This window comes from Podarcis gaigeae (genome assembly GCF_964106915.1).
Source record: "Podarcis gaigeae genome assembly, chromosome: 1".
Lineage (NCBI taxonomy): Eukaryota > Metazoa > Chordata > Lepidosauria > Squamata > Lacertidae > Podarcis > Podarcis gaigeae.
The window spans coordinates 3,885,868-3,906,215 of NC_139678.1; the positions used below are offsets into that span (position 1 = coordinate 3,885,868).

The 20,348-nt window shown below is 45.3% G+C and overlaps 1 protein-coding gene across 1 annotated transcript in view; it reads left to right on the plus strand.

The window, feature by feature from the left end:
• Positions 1–20,348, plus strand: part of ABHD12B (abhydrolase domain containing 12B) — a 45,265-nt gene that overhangs the window by 24,256 nt on the left and 661 nt on the right. Inside the window, exons 9-12 of the mRNA XM_083737402.1 lie at positions 4,827–4,909; positions 10,601–10,683; positions 13,400–13,478; positions 19,090–19,214. Of these exons, the coding sequence (XP_083593528.1) occupies positions 4,827–4,909; positions 10,601–10,683; positions 13,400–13,478; positions 19,090–19,214 (370 nt within the window). The remainder of the gene's footprint in view (positions 1–4,826; positions 4,910–10,600; positions 10,684–13,399; positions 13,479–19,089; positions 19,215–20,348) is intronic.

The following is a 20,348-nucleotide window of genomic DNA, read 5'->3' on the forward strand; positions in this document are numbered from 1 at the left end:
AAGGGAGATGGGACGGTAGTTCTTAAGTTGTGTCTTTTCAGTTTCTGATTTTGGTATCAATGTGATGAAAGCTTCCTTCCACGATTCAGGCGCCTTCTTTCCCTCCATAATTTCATTGCTGACCTCCATCAGTGGTTGAATCAAAAAGTCACTTAATGTCTTATAATACTTGGAGGTCAAGCCATCTGGCCCTGGAGACTTGCCCAGCTTCATATTCTGAATGGCATGTTCTATCTCTAGACGTGTTATTTTACTATTCAGGAGAGATCTATTTTCTTGTGATAGTTTTTTAAGTCCATTTTTCTCCAAGAATTTTGCAATCTCTTCCTCATTTTGTGGCCCTTGAGTGTATAATTTCTTAAAATACTTCTGGAAACATTTTCTAATTTCCACCGGGTTCTGAATATATCTTCCTTCTATTTCCAAATTTGTTACTATGTTCAACTTTTGTCTCTTCTTCAACTGCCAAGCCAGCAGTTTCCCACATTTGTTAGCCGATTCAAATGTTTTTTGTTTCATTAATTTAATCTTCCATTCTATTTCCTGATTTATCAGTTTAGAGTATTGTGCCTGATGAAGTTTAATTTCTCTCAAGATCGGCTGTGACTTCGGGTTTACTCTTAGTTTCTTCTCTAACTCCTTAATTTTCCCCAAAATCTTATCCTTTTTCTCATTTTGTAGTCTTTTCTTTATGGCGTTCTGTTGTATCAAGAACCCTCTCATCACAGCTTTGCTTGCGTCCCAGATTGTTCTTTTTTCCACAGCAGTGTTCAAATTTATCTCAAAATAGTCCTTTATTGTTTTTTTGGCCTTCTTAATAATCTCCTGATCTCTAAACAAATTGTCATTCATCTTCCATCTGAAGGAGCCGGTTGGTAATAATGTCATGTCCATTTTCAACGCATTATGATCGGAGCAGGTCTTTGGGCAGATTTCCACTTTCTTCACCTTAGGAGCCAGACCTCTAGAAATCCATATTTGGTCAATTCTTGTCCAAGTCAGTTGGGCTTCAGAGAAAAATGTTCCTTCTTTCCCCAAGGGGTTCTTTGTCCTCCATATATCAATCCAGTCCATATTGTCTGTCATTTCGAAAAATGTCTTTGGTAGTCTGCCATCTTTAGTAACCTTTTGGCTTTGTGACCTATCCATATTCGTTGAAACGATCCCATTCATATCTCCCATCATAATGATGTTATCATAGTCCAGATAATCCAGCATAATCTCATGCAACTTCTTGTAGAATTCTGATTTCCCTTCGTTTGGAGCGTAGATTCCTAATATCAAAATTTTCTCTCCTTGGTGCTGTATTTCAATTGCCAAAATTCTTCCATGTTCATCTTTAAATAGAAATTTTGGTGAGAGGCTCTCCTTTGCATATATCACCACTCCTCTCTTCTTAACTGAATCCGAAGATATAAATTATTGGCCTAACCTTTTATTTACCAATATTTTTCTGTGGAGCCTAGTCACATGTGTTTCTTGTAGACAAGTGATGTCTAGTTGCTCCTTCTTTAATATGTGAAAGATTTTCTTCCTTTTTTCCGGGCTGTTACAGCCATTTATGTTCCAGCTTAAAAGTTGCAGAGACATCCTGGATAAATCTGTTTAGTTTCCTTGGGATGGTGTTTTGTTCTGTAAGTCTTCAGGGTTCTGAGGTACAGGTACCTGTGGTGGTTCAGGCCCTGAGGGTAGTTCAAGTCCTTTGTGAAGGTCCTCTCCGTAGGTAGTCAAAAACTTATCCCTATCTTCCAAAGTTCTAATTTTAATCTTCTTCCCTCTAAAGGTAAAGGATAATCCTTGGGGAAAGTCCCACCTAAAGATGATTGAGTTGCTTCTCAACAGTTTTACTAAGTCCAAATATTCAGATCTGAGATCCAACAGCTGTTTAGGAATGTCCTTAAAAATCTCAATTCTTTTGTCCGAAATATTCAGAGATCTTCCGTAGTGCAGGCCCAGAATCTTGTCCCTTTCCTCCTTTGATCTCAACGTAATCAAACAGTCTCTGGGCTTTTCTCTCTTTGTAAGTCTTCCAAGTCTGAAGGCTGACACAATTTTGAAGTCTTCCTCCTCTAGACCCCAGAACTTGGAGAATTCTTTGGTCAAAAACTCAGCTAGGTTACCTTCTTCCACTTCTGGTATCGATCTTATCCTTAAGTTAGTCTCCCTGTTCCGAAGTTCCAACATAGAGAGGTAGGTCTGGTGTTCCCCAACCTGCTTGCTGAGCGGCCTTACTTCTTTTTCCAACTCTCCCACTCTTTGGCTGGTCTCTTCGGCCAGTTTCTGATTTTCACCTGCAGCCTCCTTCAGTTGTCCGATTGCTTGTGCATTCTGTGCAACTTGCCCAGATAATTTGTTTAAAGTTTCTGTATTAAGGTCAATTTTCGCAGTTTGTTGGTCAACTTTCCTGTCCAAAGATTCCAATTTCTCAAGAATTCTCTCTAGTACAGAACCAGATCCTCCTGAAGCCATCTCTTCTAGTTGTAATTCCTCAGTTTCTCCCTCCCCTGCCTGTGACAGGGAGGTAGCTTTTTCCTCCGAGGGCAGAGTAGGCACAGATGATCTACGTGTTTGTGAGGCTGCAGTTAAGGTTGTCAGAGTTGTTTGTCTAGTTCTTAATCCCTTTCTTTTTGCGCCACTCATTCCAAAGTTATCTAGCAGTCAAGGTCAAGCTGAGTTGTTCCCATGGGAAAGCTACGGCCCAGATGGTAACAGTCAAACAGAGGGCCGGGAAATAGAAAGTAAAACAATGTTTTTGTTATAAATCCTCAATCCTCTAGGGGGAGCATAAAATGTCCTAGGAAGAAGAGTCCATTCCAATCATACGAAATCTGAACCAGTACTTAGGGATCTTCACAAAAGTAGTTTTAGCAGAGTTGGTTTTAGGTTTGCCACAATATTTCAAGTTGTGCTTACTGGAATTCCATAATGCAAGAACGTAACCATTCTGAACTCCCTCAGACTGTCTCAAAGTTTAAGTACAATATATCCAAATTTGCAGTCTGACAGTTCTACTGCTCCGGCAGTTCTGACACCTGGGCTTCTTAAATAAAATTGTAATCCACAAAGAAGAGAATATATAAGTCCTGATCAAAGTCCAAAATTCAGTTGCTTACAGTCTTTAAAGGGATTAAAAGTAATTTCTGCGGGTGCTCAATCTGAGCTGTCAAAAAGTTCTCTCTATGCCTCCACTCCTCCTGCTCTTTGCTTTAAAGGTCAATGGCTGCGGAAGACGGACTTCCTTTTCCTCGTCTCTCCGCTTTCAGCTTATTTTCAAATATTTTAGTCCCAAAATTTAATTAAGTCCTCAGTTACTCACGGGTTGTTGCATTTTAGGATCTTGTATTGCAGGAAGAAAGGTCGGCGCTCACCGGCAACGGCAGCGCGGCTTCGCTCCGCTGAATGCGCATAGACCCACAGCGCCGCTGCCCCCTCTGCGATCCGGAGCCCCTTACGGGGTTCCCTCAACGTTTCGGGGGTTGCTCCTGGCGCCCGCCGGGTCCCGAGACCGCAGGCTTCCGCTGCCTGCGGTTTTCCAGAATGGGTCTCCGCTTCGCCGTAGCGGACGACCCTTTTCCAGCGGAGCTTCCCTCTCCCAGTTAGGAAAGGGCAGCCATTACCGTTCGCGCCGCCTCCGGAAGTCCTTCCTGTGCTGATCTATGTACGTGCAGTTATGAACATTACCATATATCTAAGACCTAAAAATTCCTATCACAGATGGGATGAGAAAAAACAAAATAAAAAAATTCCTTCCAGTAGCACCTTAAAGACCAACTAAGTTAGTTCTAGGTATGAGCTTTTGTGTGCATGCACACTTCTTCCTACTGGAAGGAATTTTTTTATTTTGTTTTGACTATGGCTGACCAACACGGCTACCTATCTGTAACTGTAGATGGGATGAGAGTGGAACTCGACATGTGATTCCGAGCTGAGATCCTGCATTTGGGGACTAGATTGCGACCCTGCAATGATTTTGTGTCGGCAGCAATCAAACAGGGCTCCATTTTGTTGGAATTTGCTTTGCAGTTGTTCTGGAGGGGTAACAGGGCTCCATCTCCACACCCTCCTCAAATTTTGCAAGTTGACTGTTCAAGTCAGCCTGGATTTCTGTATATTTTGTCTCTGTCGGACTGGAATAGCTTGCTGCCCTGGTTCTTCTGGTGGGGAGAAGCTGCCTTTTCTCCAGGGATTTGTCCTGGCGTCTCTCCAAGGGCTTTTCGTAGAATTGTAGAATTAAATCGCAGAATCATAGTGTTGGAAGGGAACACCAAGGATCTAATTCCCCAATACAGGAATCACAGCTAAGAAATCACTGATAGATGTCAATCCAACCTCTTTTTAAAAACCTCCAAGGAAGGAAAGTCCATCACCTTTTGAGAGAGTCTCTTCCACTGCTGACAGCTCTTGCCATCCAAAAGTGCTTCTTAACGTTTAGTAGGAATCTTCTTTCTTATCAATTGACAAGAAATATAATAATAATAATAATAATAATAATAATAATAATAATAATTATTATTATTATTATTATTTATACCCCGCCCTTCCCAGCCAAGACTGGGCTCAGGGAGGCTAACACCAGGTATAAAAACAATTGATCAAAATACAACTTAAAAACAAGACTAAAACACAACATTAAAATGCAGCCTCATTTCAAGTCTTCACCAAGGCCAACTATCCAGACTGGTCCTACATGGGCGAGAAAACAGCCAGGGAAGTCCCCAAATACACTATGTCTTTCCTTGATCTGGACACTCGACTTGTGTTGATGCAGCCCAGAACTGCGTTTGCTTCCACTTTCATTTTCCAATTCCTACCTCTTCCCCCCGCAGATGGAACCGTAGTGGACGCGCTGGTTCTCGAGGCTCCTTACACCAACATCCGGGATGCAGCTGCCACCATCCCCATTACAAAAGTAAGATTTAGTTCTCTTCTTTCGTGGCCCTCTTGCTGCCACTGAAACAGCTTGCTGAGCAACTCTGTAAACAGCGGGGTGTGCCAGTTGGCAAGCGGTTTTAATTTCTATTCTGTTTGGCCGGGGTGGGGAACTTCAGCCCTGGGAGCCAAATACGGCCTCAAAGTGCACCTTGAGCAAAAGTCAAATGTAACATGACAAGAGGCATTCTAGGTCAGATCATTGGTCCAGCATCCTGTTCTCACAGTGGCCACCCAGATGCCCCAATGGGAAACACATAAGCAGGATCGAGGGCCGGAGAATGAAGGAGAAATAGATGATTTTCTTAAAAAATATGGACTACAAAGAATTTCACAACAAAGTACGATGGTTTTGAATGAGAAAATAACAGAACAAGAAATAGAGGGTGCCATCCAGAATATGCAATTGGGGAAATCTCCAGGACCAGATGGATTGACCTCCAGATACTATAAAGCTTTGAAGGAATGGCTAATACAACCGTTGAAGGAGGTCTGCAATGAAATTTTAGAGGGGAAAAAGGCACCCGAATCGTGGAAAGAAGCATTTATTACACTTATACCAAAAACTGACACTGAAAAGAACCAGATCAAGAACTACCGCCCTATATCATTACTTAATGTGGATTATAAAATATTTGCTGACATTTTAGCAAAAAGGTTGAAGAAGGTGTTGGTGGAGGAGATTCACAAGGACCAGGCTGGCTTTCTCCCTGGGAGACATATGTCAGACAACGTAAGAAATATAATTGACATTATAGAACTGTTAGAAGTTAATATTAATACGAAGGCTGTATTAATATTTGTGGATGCGGAGAAAGCTTTTGACAACATTTCTTGGAGTTTTATTAAGAAGAATCTCCATGGGATGGGGGTAGGCCAAAGATTTGAAAATGGTATAGGTGCAATATATTCTGAACAAAAAGCAAAGTTAATTGTAAATAATGTGGTTACTGAAGAACTTCCTATAGAAAAAGGGAAACGACAGGGGTGCCCAATATCCCCATTGCTTTTTATATCTGTCTTGGAGGTTTTGTTAAATATGATTAGGAGGGACCAGCTGGTTAAAGGAATTCAGGTCGGAGCCAAACAATATAAACTGAGGGCCTTTGCAGATGATTTAGTATTGACCTTACAACAGCCAGACACTAGTACGAGAAGAGTTCTAGAACTAATTCAAGTTTTTGGTCAGGTAGCAGGATTTAAGTTGAATAAGCAAAAAACCAAAGTCTTGGAGAAAAATTTAACAAATGTTGAAATAGAGAGGTTTCAAAGTGAAACTGGATTAATGGTGGCAAAGAAAGTAAAATATTTGGGGATTAATATGACATCTAAAAATGTGAACTTATTTAAAGATAACTATAATAATAATAATAAAAATTATTTATATCCCGCCCTCCCCAGCCGAAGCCGGGCTCAGGGCGGCTAACAACACTAAAACAGTACAACATTATAAAACATTATAAAAATGAATTAAAATCAAAATTGATGGCAACCATAAACTAAAGTTTTGTAAAGATTGCCAAAGGAGGGAGTCAGGCTGCGCCCTGACCAAAGGCCAGGTGGAACAGCTCTGTCTATGACAAATGTTGGACAGAGGTAAAGAAAGATCTAGAAATATGGTCAAACTTGAAGCTTTCCTTGTTAGGCCGAATTACTGTAATTAAGATGAATGTATTGCCTAGAATGTTATTTTTGTTTCAGACATTACAGATTGTGGACAGATTGGACTGTTTCAAGAAGTGGCAGAAAGACATATCTAAATTTGTCTGGCAGGGCAAAAAGCCCAGAATAAAATTTAAGATATTAACTGATGCTAAAGATAGAGGGGGGGTTGCCCTGCCGGACTTAAAATTGTATTATGAATCGGCAGCTTTCTGCTGGTTGAAAGATTGGCTACTTCTTGAGAACACAGACATTCTGGATTTGGAAGGATTTGATAACAGATTCGGTTGGCATGCATATATATGGTATGACAAGGTAAAAGTTCACAAAGGTTTTAAAAACCATATTGTCAGGAAAGCATTATACAATGTTTGGATTCGATATAAAGACTTGCTGGAAAATAAAACTCCTAGGTGGTTATCACCAATGGAGGCTAAGGAGGTGAAAAAACTTAATATGGACTCTAAATGGCCAAAATATTGTGAAATTATAGAGCAAGAGAGTGGAAAAATTAAACTACAGAGTTTTGAGAAAATAAAGTCTAAGGTACGAGATTGGCTTCATTATTATCAAATAATGGAGGTGTTTAAACAAGACAGGAAAATTGGCTTCCAGGTGGAGAGATCAAAACTAGAAACAGAACTGTTAGAACCCAATACTAAGAACCTATCAAGAATGTATAACCTGCTGTTGAAGTGGAATACACTAGACGAGACAGTTAAATCAACTATGATAAAGTGGGCACAAGACATTGGTCATGACATTATGTTTGCTGACTGGGAACAGTTATGGACCACCGGGATAAAATTTACGGCATGTAATGCCTTAAGAGAAAATATTATGAAAATGATTTATAGGTGGTACATGACCCCAGTCAAGCTTGCAGAAATCTATCATTTGCCCAATAACAAATGTTGGAAATGCAATGAGACTGAAGGTACCTTCTATCACCTTTGGTGGACTTGCCCGAGGATTAAGGCCTTCTGGGAAATGATTTATAATGAAATTAAAAAGGTACTTAAATGTACTTTCCATAAGAAACCAGAGGCATTTCTCCTGGGCATGGTCGGCCAATTGGTGTCAAGGAAGGATAGGACGTTTTTTATGTATGCCACCACAGCAGCAAGGATTCTCCTAGCAAAGTATTGGAAGACACAAGAACTACCCACGCTGGAAGAATGGCAGGCGAAGGTGATTGACTATATGGGACTGGCAGAGATGACTGGCAGAATTCGTGACCAAGAGAAAGAGACGGTGGAAGAAGATTGGAAGAAGTTTAAAGTATATCTCAAGAACTGTTGTAATATTGATGAATGTTAAAATGTCAAGGTAAAGGAAAATATAGAATTACAGCTGTAATTGATTGATAGATTAATTACCAGAAGAAATTTAAAAAGACAATAAGTGATTAATTAACCGGTCTGAAGGGTTGTTGAAGAAACTTTTAAAACAGGGAAGCAGAGAAGGGGAGGGAGGGGGAAGTCCGAGAAGTAAGGTTATGAAAAAAAAGATTTGAAATTATACATGTTTATATGTTTGTGTTTGTTTGTGTGTGTTGATTGTTTTGTTTTTATTTGTGTTGAAAATTAATAAAAAATTATTTAAAAACAAACAAACACATAAGCAGGATCCGAGCGCAAGGATCCTGCAGGTTCCAGCAACTGGTATTCAGAACCATTGCTGCCTTTGACCAGAGGATAGACATTGTGGCTAGTAGTTGATGATAGCCTTCTGCCCCATGAATCTGTCCAGTCCTCTTTGAAAGCCCTGCCAAGTTGGTTGCCACCACTGCCTCCTGCAGCAGTGAGTTCCGCAGTTTAACGGTGTGCTGCGTGAAGGAGGGCTTTCTTCTGTCTGTCCTGAGTTGGAGGCAGCGTGCCTCCAAGTGCCAGTTGCTCCGAATAGTGCTGGAACGTCCTGAAATGCGAGACTCCCCGTCAAAAGTGGCAACCTGCCAGCATCTTGGGAGGCTTCTGTTTATACAGGCATTCCCTTGATCTCTCAATCTACATATCATGCTGTTTTAATGAGTCTGTCTCATCATGGACATTTATATGCTTTGTTGTGTGTTTTAATTATGCTGTGTGGTTTTGTTTTTTAAAAATTTTGTGCCATTGGTTTATGTGCTTTGCAAACTGTGTGCGTAAATTAAAAACAAGGATGATCTAAAGGAGGCCTTTTCTGGACCACCGAATGCACCGTATTTTTCGCTCTATAAGACGCACCCAGTTTTAGAGGAGGAGAACAAGAAAAAAAATGTTCTCTCCCTCTCTGCTCAGCGCCTCTCTAGCAAAGCGGGAGGAGAAAGGGAAGGGGCTCCCTTTCTCCTCCCGCTTCGCTGAAGGGGCGCTGCGCAGAGAGGGAAAGCTGCACAGCGGCTCTCCAGCGAAGCGAAGCCAGAAGAGCAAGAGGGATTGGTGCGCACCGATCCCTCTTGCTCTCCTGGCTTCAGCGAAAGCTGTGCAGCCTGCATTCACTCCATAAGACGCACACACATTTCCCCTTCCTTTTTAGGAGGGGAAAAGTGCGTCTTATAGAGCAAAAAATACAGTAATTACCATTGGGAAAAACCTTAACCAGGGGTTGGCAACTGAAGGCCCATGGGCCATAAGCGCCCCCTCCAGGGTCGTTTAACTGGCCCATGAACTGCCCCCAAACTGAGCCACCCTCTCTGCGAGTCCCCGTGCGCTGTGCTAAACCAGCGCAGCACAGCATGGGGACTCACTTTTGCAGTGCCAGAAATCGCATTTGCGCAGACGCAGGAAATCACACCTGCACAGACACAGATGCCAGAAATTGCGCCTGTGCAGACACAGAAAATCGCGGGCGCACGCGCGCTCTGGCCCACGAATGATGATAATAATAATAATAATAATTTATTTATACCCTGCCCATCTGGCTGAGTCCCCTCAGCTACTCTGGACGGCTTCCAACAAAACGCTAAAATACAGTAACCTATTAAACATTAAAAGCATCCCTAAACAGGGCTGCCTTCAGATGTCTTCTAAAAGTTTGGTAGTTGTTCTTCTCTTTGACATTGGTGGGAGGGCGTTCCACAGGGCAGGTGCCGCTACAGAGAAGGCCCTCTGCCTGGTTCCCTGTAACTTGGGCTTCTCACAGCGAGGGAACCGCCAGAAGGCCCTCGGTGCTGGACCTCAGTGTCCAGGCAGAATGATGGGGGTGGAGACGCTCCTTCCGGTATACTGGACCAAGGCCATTTAGGGCTTTAAAGCTCAGCACCAGCACTTTGAATTGTGCTCGGAAACGTACTGAGAGCCAAAGTTGGTCTTTCAGGACTGGTGTCATATGGTCTCGGCGGCCGCTCCCAGTCACCAGTCTAGCTGCCTCATTCTGTCTAATTGTAGTTTCCGGGTCACCTTCAAATGTAGCCCCACGTAGAGCGCATTGCAGTAGTCCAAGCGGGAGATTACCAGAGCATGCACCACTCTGGCGAGGCAGTCTGTGGGCAGGGAGGGTCTCAGCCTGCGTACCAGAGAGAGCTGGTAGACAGCTGCCCTGGACACAGAATTGACCTGTGCCTCCATGGACAGCTGTGAGTCCAGAATGACTCCCAGGCCGCACACCTGGTCCTTCAGGGGCACAGTTGCCCCATTCAGGACCAGGGAGTCTTCCACACCAGTCCGCTCCCTGTCCCCCAAAAACAGTACTTCTGTCTTGTCAGGATTCAACCTCAATCTGTTAGCCGCCATCCACCCATGGAGGGATCTCCACTGGAGTGAACTGGCCCAGGCCAGGTAAACCTTGCTGACCCCTGACATAAATCCTCAGTCAGAAAGTATGTTATATTTGGAACGTGGACTCCTCTTGCCACTGATATTGCAGCAATATAGACCCCCCCCTTGCCCCACACACGTTTGCTTTGCTGACACATTTACTGGGGCAATTGCACAAAGGCATTTTCCACCCATGGAAAATGTCCACCTTTTTTCCAGGCTCTCTGTTCCGCTACGACTTCTTCTAACGAGTCACCTGCCCTTTCTTGAAACAGATCTACCGCAAGTTTCCTGGCTTTGACTATCTGATCTTAGACACGATGGCTCTCGCAGATATGATCTTCCCAAACGACAAAAAGTGAGTCTGAAGGGTGCCACGGTGGCAGCGAGGTGGTTCTGTTTGGGGCACCTGTCCCTGTAGAAGTCTGCGTACACTTGAGCAAAACGGGTGTCCCCTTATTTTGTTTTGTTTCATAAAAGGCATGCGTCGCTTACTTGTAAAAACAAAGCAAAACCCTTAAAATGGTTTACAAAGAGAATATTATCGTTATTATTAACATTTATATACCACCTCTATCCTCCAAGGATCTCCAAGTCGGTGCACATGGTTCTCTTCTTTCCCATGTCATCCTCCCAACAAACTTGTGAGGCTGACCCAAGCGAGCTTTCATGGCTGAGAGGGGATTCGAACCCTGCTCTCCAACACCCTTAACCATTACGCACACTGGCTGTTGTTATAAACAAAAATTGCCCTTTTCCCTTATGGGATATCCAAGAGCCCATATAGAGTCCTTACATAGGTTCCCTATTGGTAGGAGAAAATAACAGAGGCCAACCAGAGAATACTGAGAAGCAAAGCAGCTAGTAAGCTTGATCTTTATTGATCTGTTGCAACAGGGTGCTCCCCTCACCCGCAGGAGAGGAGGAGGGACCAAGACAAATGGCGTGCAAGGCCTTATAAAGACTTTTAAAATTGCCACCCTGTAGAGCAAGACCACCCCTCCATACATCATACATACATCACAGAAGGGGTGTAATGTAAGACCACCCCTCAGATATATCACATCTACATCACAAAAAAGGCAGTCTAAAACAGAAATTTGAATGTTGTTTTTCTCCTGTCCTTGTTTTTCTCCTGTCTGGCAGGTTACTTGATTGGATTGCTTGGGGAGCCTGGCCAGTCTTTTGTAATGATAAATACTTAGTTCCTGGGCCAGGTCACAGACTCCCACCCTATTCATATCCTAAATGTGCCCTTAAGACAGGATTTGTGAGGAAAGAGACAATGGGAGGTTTCCCACTTTGACCTTGCAGAGAAAACATTTGGTCAGTTTGGGAATCAAAATGGTTTCAGGTTGGTCTTCCTGTGCTGATCTATGTACGTGATTGGTTGGTACGCTTATGAACATTACCATATATCTAAGACCATAAAATTCCTATCACAATGTTCAGTGAAAACAACTCTTTAAAACATTCAAAAGAGAAACTCGGCAATAAATATAGAAAAAAAGATTAAAATATTCCTCAACATTCCACATTATGGAGTACTGTATTTTTCGCTCCATAAGACACACCTTTTTCCTCCTAAAAAGTAAGGGGAAATGTCTGTGCATCTTATGGAGCGAATGTGTGGTCCAGCCCCTTGCCCAGGCCTCCATTGTTGAATGTTCTGCAGATGGAGGCTGTTTGTTTCCCCAGCGACATGCAACTGGCTAATTAGATTATCTGTCTGGAAACTGTAGAGATGGCTCCCTTTCCTAAAGAAGCTGCACAACTGTGAGCTGACCCCCCCAAAAAAATTGGGGCTTTCCCCCTCTAAAAACTAGATGCATCTTATGGTCAGGTGTGTCATATGGAGCAAAAAATACAGCATTTCGTCTTGCACATGTGCCTTCTTGACTGCTTAGATCTGCAGATCTGGCAGTGTTATAGGTGCTGCACAATACAGTGGTACCTCGGGTTAAGTACTTAATTCGTTCTGGATGTCCATACTTAACCTGAAACTGTTCTTAACCTGAAGACCACTTTAGCTAATGGGGCCTCCTGCTGCTGCCGGAACACGATTTCTGTTCTTATCCTGAAGCAAAGTTCTTAACCTGAAGCACTATTTCTGGGTTAGTGGAGTCTGTAACCTGAAGCGTATGTAACCCGAGGTACCATTGTATTGTATTTTAATATTCTGTTGGAAGCCGCCCAGAGTGGCTGGGGAAACCCAGCCAGATGGGTGGGGTATAAATAATAAATTATTATTATTATTATTATTATTATTATTATTATTATTATTATTACTGTGTATGTTTGCTGAGTGAGGGAAGTATAACAGCATAATGGGATTGCATTGAGTTACCTTGGGTTACATACGCTTCAGGTTACATGCACTTCAGGTTACAGACTCTGCTAACCCAAAAATAGTGCTTCACCTGACCAAAATGGGTTTTACCCCTCACTCTTGCAAACTTCCTCTATGTATGCAGAGAGAGACAAGCCTCCCCTCAGGGGATCTGTAAAAATCAGATGAGGATGGGGATTATGACTTCTTGCCTGGTCATCAAATGATCAACCTGATGAGAAAGGAGGGACAATTTTTGCTGCTTACTGGGTCACCGCTCTGCCCTGCCCAGCCCTTTAGATTAAAAACCATGTGCTACTTCTAGACTCTTAAATCTGTTCTCTGCTTGGTGGGGCTGCTACCACTGAAAAATTATATTGGAGACCAGGTGGGGCATCAGGAAAGGCTTTGTAGCTGGCCTCACACTTAAAAAAAAAATAGAGAGAATGCCTCTTGTAAGATTGTTCTACATCACATCTAAAGCCAAAGTATGACTCTTGCTTAAAAACCATTTTTTAAATTACTCCCGTGCAAATTTAATTGATTTAACCAGCTTCTCGGCTAAAGTTCTACCTATTTCATAAACTGTCTTGTGATTTTCAGATGAAGGGTGGTATATAAATCTAATCATCTCGTGTTCTAATTTTCCAAATCACTTTGGGAGCCAGGGTTTGGCCAAAGATGCAGGATAAAACCAGGATAACCAAATGCTTGGTGGTTCATTGCATTCTGTCTCCATCTGCAGCGTCCAGTTGTTGTCCAGTCCTATCCTGATCATTCATGCAGAAGACGATGGGATCATACCAATACAGCATGGAAGAAAGGTAACAAAGCCTTTGTACTATTCTAATCTTCTTTCTTCGTTTCTTTTAAAAGTGGGAAGGCCATGCAGCTGTGAAACGAAGCCTCATGGTTATCTGCTCACTTAGCGAGTAAAATGGTGGCAGGGTGGGGGTGGGCGGGCAGAACTATGGATTATTTTCACAATTACAAAGGGCTCCTTGTTTGGTCGCCTGGGGACACAGTTCTCCTCATCCTAGGCGAGCGACTATTTGTCATTGCCATTCTAGGGCTGAAAATGCAAGGTCAGATAGGTTACACTTTCAAACTGGGCTAGGGAACCTTTGTCCCTTCTGGGATTGTTGGACTGTAGTTCCCATCATCCCTGGCTCTGGGCTATGATGGCTGGGACTGACGGAAGTTGCAATCCAACAGCCGTAGGGCAGCTGGTACCCATGCGCTGCTCTAAAACATCCTTTGCAACTTCTGCCTCGAATTCCTTGTTGCTTAGTCATTTCCTGAACATTCAAAGCAAGCTGCATTTATTTCAGAGGGACCAGGGTGCTCATTTTGAGAGGGAGTGGTGAATGGGTTGTTCACTCTACATATACCGTATTTTTTGCTCTGTAAGACTCACTTTTTCCCTCTTAAAAAGTAAGGGGAAATGTGTGTGCGTGTTATGGAGTGAATGCAGGCTGCACAGCTATCCCAGAAGCCAGAACAGCAAGAGGGATCGCTGCTTTCACTGCGCAGCGATCCCTCTTGCTGTTCTGGCTTCTGAGATTCAGAATTTTTCTTTTCTTGTTTTCCTCCTCCAAAAGCGTCTTGTGGTCTGGCGCGTCTTATAGAGCGAAAAATACGGTAATTTTTTAAAAAATGCTGCATCATGCTTTGAACCTTTTGAAGAATGGTGGCATCAGAAGGTTCAAGCCAGGGCCAAGTTGGAGGTGGGGATGTTGACAATGGAAATGAAACCACAGGCCGATGCCTCACCTCGCAACGCAAGGTGTGATTTTGCAGAAGGGCTAGCGATGAGACTGTCAGAACAGGATGCTGTTTCCAGTTCCAGCTCACAAAACGTCCTGTGTTCCCGCTGCAAGTTCTCTCAGCCCTAACCTACCTAACAGGGCTGTTGAGAGGATAAAATGAGGGAAGGGGGGGGGGGAAAGCTTTGGAAACCACCATGAACTCTGTGGGATAAAACCATAATAATAAAAAATCACAAGTCGTGTGTATCTGTTTCTCAGTTTGATCCTTTTACGGGTATTGTATGTATTGCAGTTAATAGTTCCCCGTCATGCTGGAAAAAAACGACAGTGGGGTGTTGCAGGGTTGTGTCCTGGGCCTGTTATTGTTCAACAACTTTATAAATGACTTTAAGGAATTGAGGGGGTGCTCATCCAATTTGAAGATGACACCCAACTAGGAAAGGTAGCTAATGCTGCAGAAGACAGAACCAGAATTCAAACTGACCTTAACAGATTGGAGACCTGGGTGCAAGCTAACAAAATGTATTTCAATAGGGACAAATGTCAGGTTCTGCACTTAGGCAGGAAGAGGTAAAGGTAAAGAGACCCCTGATCCTTATGTCCAATTGTGACTGACTCTGGGGTTGCGGCACTCATCTCGCTTTATTGGCCGAGGGAGCCGGCGTACATCTTCCGGGTCATGTGGGCAGCATGACTAAGCTGCTTCTGGCGAACCAGAGCAGCGCACAGAAACGCCGTTTACCTTCCCGCCGGAGCGGTACCTATTTATCTACTTGCACTTTGACGTGCTTTCGAACTGCTAGGTTGGCAGGAGCAGGGACCAAGCAACGGGAGCTCACCCCATCACGGGGATTCGAACCGCTGACCTCCTGATCGGCAAGCCCTAGGCTCAATGGTTTAGACCACAGCGCCCAGATGCACAAATATAGGATGGGGGACACCTAACTTACTAGCGGTACATGTGGAAAGGATCTACGGGACATAGTGAACATGTGTCAACAGTGTGATGCAGCATTAAAATCAAAGCTAATGCTATTCTAGGCTGCATCAACAGTGCCCAGATCAAGGGAAGTAATAGTGCCACTCTATTCTGCCTTGGTTAGACAACACGTGGAATACTGTGTCCCAATTCTGGGCACCACAATTTAAGAAGGATGTTGACAAGCTGAAACGTGCGCAGAGGAGGGCAACCAAGATGACCCAGGGTCTGGAAACCAAGCCTTATGAGGAAGGGTTGCTGGGTATGTTTAGCCTGGAAAAGAGGAGACCGAGAAGCGATATGATGGCCATCTTCAAATATCTTAAGTGGTGGGAGCATGCTTGTCTTCTTCTGCTCTGGAGGGTAGGACTCGAACCCGTGGCTTCAAGCTGCAAGAAAGGAGATTCCGACTAGGCATTCAGAAAAACTTTGTTCAACTATCAAACAGCTCTTACTGTCAGACTCCCACGAGAGGTTGTGGTCTCTCCTTCCTTAAGAGGTTGGATGTGTTGGGAAACTGTGTACATGCAGCTACTCACACAGAGTCAATTAAGGTTTGGCAGACAGGCAGAAGGCAATCTGAAGGAGTAAGTCTGCCTGGTGATAACAGAGACATGCAGACAGCTCCCTGATTGGTCAAGCTCTTTCAAGGGAGTGATAATTAATGGCCTACTAACTGGAATGAGTTAGTTCAGGAGTTCAGAGGTTCAGAGGTCTGTGTGTCAGTGTAGGAGTTGTGAGTTGTGTCAGAGAGAGCTAGCTAAAGATCCGTGTTCTGTATATAATAATAATAATAATAATAATAATAATAATAATAATAATAATAAATTTTATTTATATCCCGCCCTCCCCAGCCGAAGCCGGGCTCAGGGCGGCTAACAACAATCAACAATCAAACAATCAGATTCTAAAAAACACATTCTAAAAATATTTCATTATAAAAATCAATTAAAATCAAATTAATGGCAACTAATTAAGCAAGATTCTAAGCAGGTTGCCAGAGGAGGGAGTCAGGCTGCGCCCTGGCCAAAGGCCTGGTGGAACAACTCTGTTTTGCAGGCCCTGCGGAAGGATGTCAGGTCCCGCAGGGCCCTAGTCTCTTGTGACAGAGCGTTCCACCAGATTGGAGCCGCAGCCGAAAAGGCCCTGGCTCTAGTTGAGGCCAGCCTAACCTCTCTGAGGCCTGGGACCTTGAGGATGTTATTATTTGCAGACCGTAGGTTTCTCTGTGGGGCATACCAGGAGAGGCGGTCCCGTAGGTACGAGGGTCCTAGGCCGTATAGGGCTTTAAAGGTTAAAACCAGCACCTTAAACCTGATCCTGTACTCCACCGGGAGCCAGTGCAGCTGGTATAGTACCGGATGAATGTGATCTCACAGCGAAGACCCCATAAGGAGTCTCGCCGCGGCATTCTGCACCCGCTGGAGTTTCTGGGTCAGTCTTAAGGGCAGCCCCACGTAGAGCGAGTTACAATAATCCAGTCTGGAGGTGACCGTCGCATGGATCACAGTGGCTAGGTCAGGGCGAGAGAGATAAGGGGCCAACTGCTTAGCTTGGCGGAGATGAAAAAATGCCGCCTTTGTTATAGCTGTAATCTGCGCCTCCATAGAGAGGGAGGTATCGAAGATTACACCCAAACTCTTAACGGACGGTGCTGGCACTAATTGCACCCCCGCAAGAGATGGGAGTTGCCCCCTCAATCCCATATCGTCCCGCCCCAGCCAGAGGACCTCTGTCTTCGAAGGATTTAACTTCAACCGGCTCCCACGTAACCATCCAGCCACAGCTTCCAAACATCTCGCCAGTGTATCGGGGGCCGAGTCAGGATGGCCATCCATCAACAGATAGAGTTGGGTGTCATCGGCATACTGATGGCAACCCAGCCCAAAACTCCAGACAAGCTGGGCGAGGGGGCGCATAAAGATGTTAAAAAGCATCGGGGAGAGAATCGCACCCTGAGGCACTCCACACACCAAGGAGTGGCGCGATGACAATTCCCCCCCGAGCGTCACCCTCTGTCCCCGACCAGAGAGAAACGAGTGCAGCCATTGAAGGACTGTGCCCTGGATCCCCACGTCGGCAAGGCGGTGGTCCAGGAGTTCGTGATTGACCATGTCGAAGGCTGCTGACAGATCTAGAAGAATCAGCAGCCCCGACCCGCCTCGATCCAGCTGCCTACGGAGATCATCTGTTAGGGCGACCAGAGCCGTCTCGGTCCCATGACCAGCACGGAAGCCGGACTGGAATGGATCCAGAGCAGATGTTTCATCCAGAAACCTACCAAGCTGTTCAGCAACCACTCTCTCAATCACCTTACCCAGGAATGGAAGATTCGAGACCGGGCGGTAATTGGATAGATCTAAGGGATCTAATGATGTTTTCTTTAAGAGCGGATGCACCACTGCCTCCTTCAGTTCCTCTGGGAATATCCCGGTGCCAAGGGACAAATTGATGATATCCCCCAGGGGGGCCCGCACCTCGTCTGGACACGCTCTAATCAGCCATGACGGGCACGGGTCAAGAGGACAGGTGGTGGGCTTTCCAGGTCGGAGGAGTCTGTCCACATCGGCTGGAGATATCCGGTCAAAATGGTCCAATACTGGACCCGAGGACAGTCAAGGGGCCTCCAGTTCCTTTATTGTATCCAAATTGGCAGGGAGGTCATGGCGGAGCAACAGGACCTTCTCCGCAAAAAAGCTCGCAAATGCCTCACAGCTATGTGTCAGATTGTTATTTAAATTTGGCTGTCCTTCAAGGGACGTTAAAGACCGAATTATACTAAATAATTGCGCCGGGCGAGAGCTAGCGGATGCAATGGAGGCCGAGAAGTAAGACTTCTTAGCGGCCTTCACAGCCATCTCATAGGTTTTCATAAAAACCCTATAAGATGTTCTTGAGGCTCCGTCACGGGCACCCCGCCATACTCGCTCTAGCCGTCTGAGGTCCCGCTTCATTTTCCGAAGCTCCTCGGTAAACCAGGGAGCCCAGTTTCTGCGGGGTCGCAGAGGGCGCTTAGGTGCGATCTCATCGATGGCTGCCAGGAGCTGAGTATTCCAGCCCTCAACAAGCTCAGTCAATGAGTCGCCTAACTCCTAACTACAAGTTCCTGGTTCCTGCGTCGTCTATCCTGTCTGCAGCTAAGTCGCCAATTGCTTCCGTGGATTCTGCATGTACTCTGCCAGGTCTGGCTAAGGTCCTGCAACTAGTCGGAAAGTTGCAAAACACCAAACAGGTTTTACCAATAGGATGGCCATCTATCCTGGATGCTTTAGCTGAGATTCCAGCATTGCAGGGGAATGGCCTAGATCAAAGGTCAGCAACCTTATCCGAGGATGGGCTGGTTAACGCTCCGTCTGTCAGAGGATGGGCCGGAGTGTGTGTGCACGCACACTCTTCTGGGTCGGAGGAGCACCTGTGCACGTGCGCACACACTATTTCCGGCGCACATCCGGTTCAGGAGAGCACCCATGCGCATCCACACAGGCGCCATCAACCCAGAAGTTGGTCCCCGCGTCGCTAAGAGCGGGCAGTGGCAGGGCTCGCCATGGGCCAGTTAGACAAGCCTTGTGGGACACTACCGGCCCATGGGCCTTAGGTTGCCAACCCCTGGACTAGACGACCCCCGTAAGATTCTATGAAACTAAAAAACCCCAGATGCTGCCACCTGCCTCATTCGTTCCCTTACAGCTCTTTGAGATTGCATACAACGCTTCGGAGAAGAAAGAGAACGTCGTGTTTATTCCTTTACCTTCTGCCCTGGGCTTAGGACACGACTACATTTCCTTCCATCCTGATCTTGCCGGCATTCTCAAGTAAGTGGGGGGAAAGAAGAGAAACGCTTTTGCAGAATGGGGTCCCCAGCCCCTGATTTCCCTTTGACACTTTGAGGGCTGGGATGAAGGAAGGAGCTGGGCACACACAGCTGCCTGCTGCAGCAGAGAGGGGGATGTGCAAATTTGCTGTGCTGGAAGCCCAAGAAGCAGCCTTTATCCCAGGCTGTTTGCAAGAGGGAGGACCCCTTCTTCATCGCTCCTGCACCTTGATGAGAGACTGTCCAACCCTCCTGCCCTGCCCATTAGCAGTACAGTGGTACCTCTGGATGCGATCGGGATCCGTTCCGGAGCCCCATTCGCATCCTGAAGCGAACCTAAGACACGACTGCACATCTGTGTGTGCACGGGTCGCGTTTCGCCGCTTCCGTGCATGCGCGTGATGTCATTTTGAGCGTCTGCGCATGTGCGAGTGGCTTCGTTCCTTCCGGGTCGCCACAGCGTGCAACCCAAAAATATTTAAGCTGAAGCGTATTCATCCCGAGGTATGACTGTATAACCTCAGTATTTTTTAAAATAACTCTGTGATCATTGCGGAAATCAGTATGGCAGGCGAAGGGAACATGTCTCTCCATTGCATGGCCAAGAAGAACATGCTTAAATGCCACAGCAGCACTTGGGCCTGTTATGTCAAGACATAACAGCGGTCTTGAAAGACCTAAACTGGCTCACAGTATGTTTCCGAGCACAATTCCAAGTGTTGGTGCTGACCTTTAAAGCCCTAAATGGCCTCAGCCCAGTATACCTGAAGGAGCGTCTCCACCCCCATTGTTCTGCCCAGACACTGAGGTCCAGCTCCGGGGGCCTTCTGGCGGTTCCCTCATTGCGAGAAGTGAAGCTACAGGGAACCAGGCAGAAGGCCTTCTTGGTAGTTGCGCCTGCCCTGTGGGCAGGCTATAAATAATAAGTTCTTCTTCTTCTTATTATTATTATTGGCCCTGTGGTCAGAGGTGGCTTTCAGTGGCTGGGAAGTTCTTGCAGGGCTAAAGTGGCTTCCTCCAATATAAGACAAAAGAAACCACATTGGCTACACTTGACCTAGGTGATGGGGAAGACATCCTCAGAAGTGGCTGGTCTACTGCAAGTGGATCACTTTCCCCAATTTGAAACAAACAC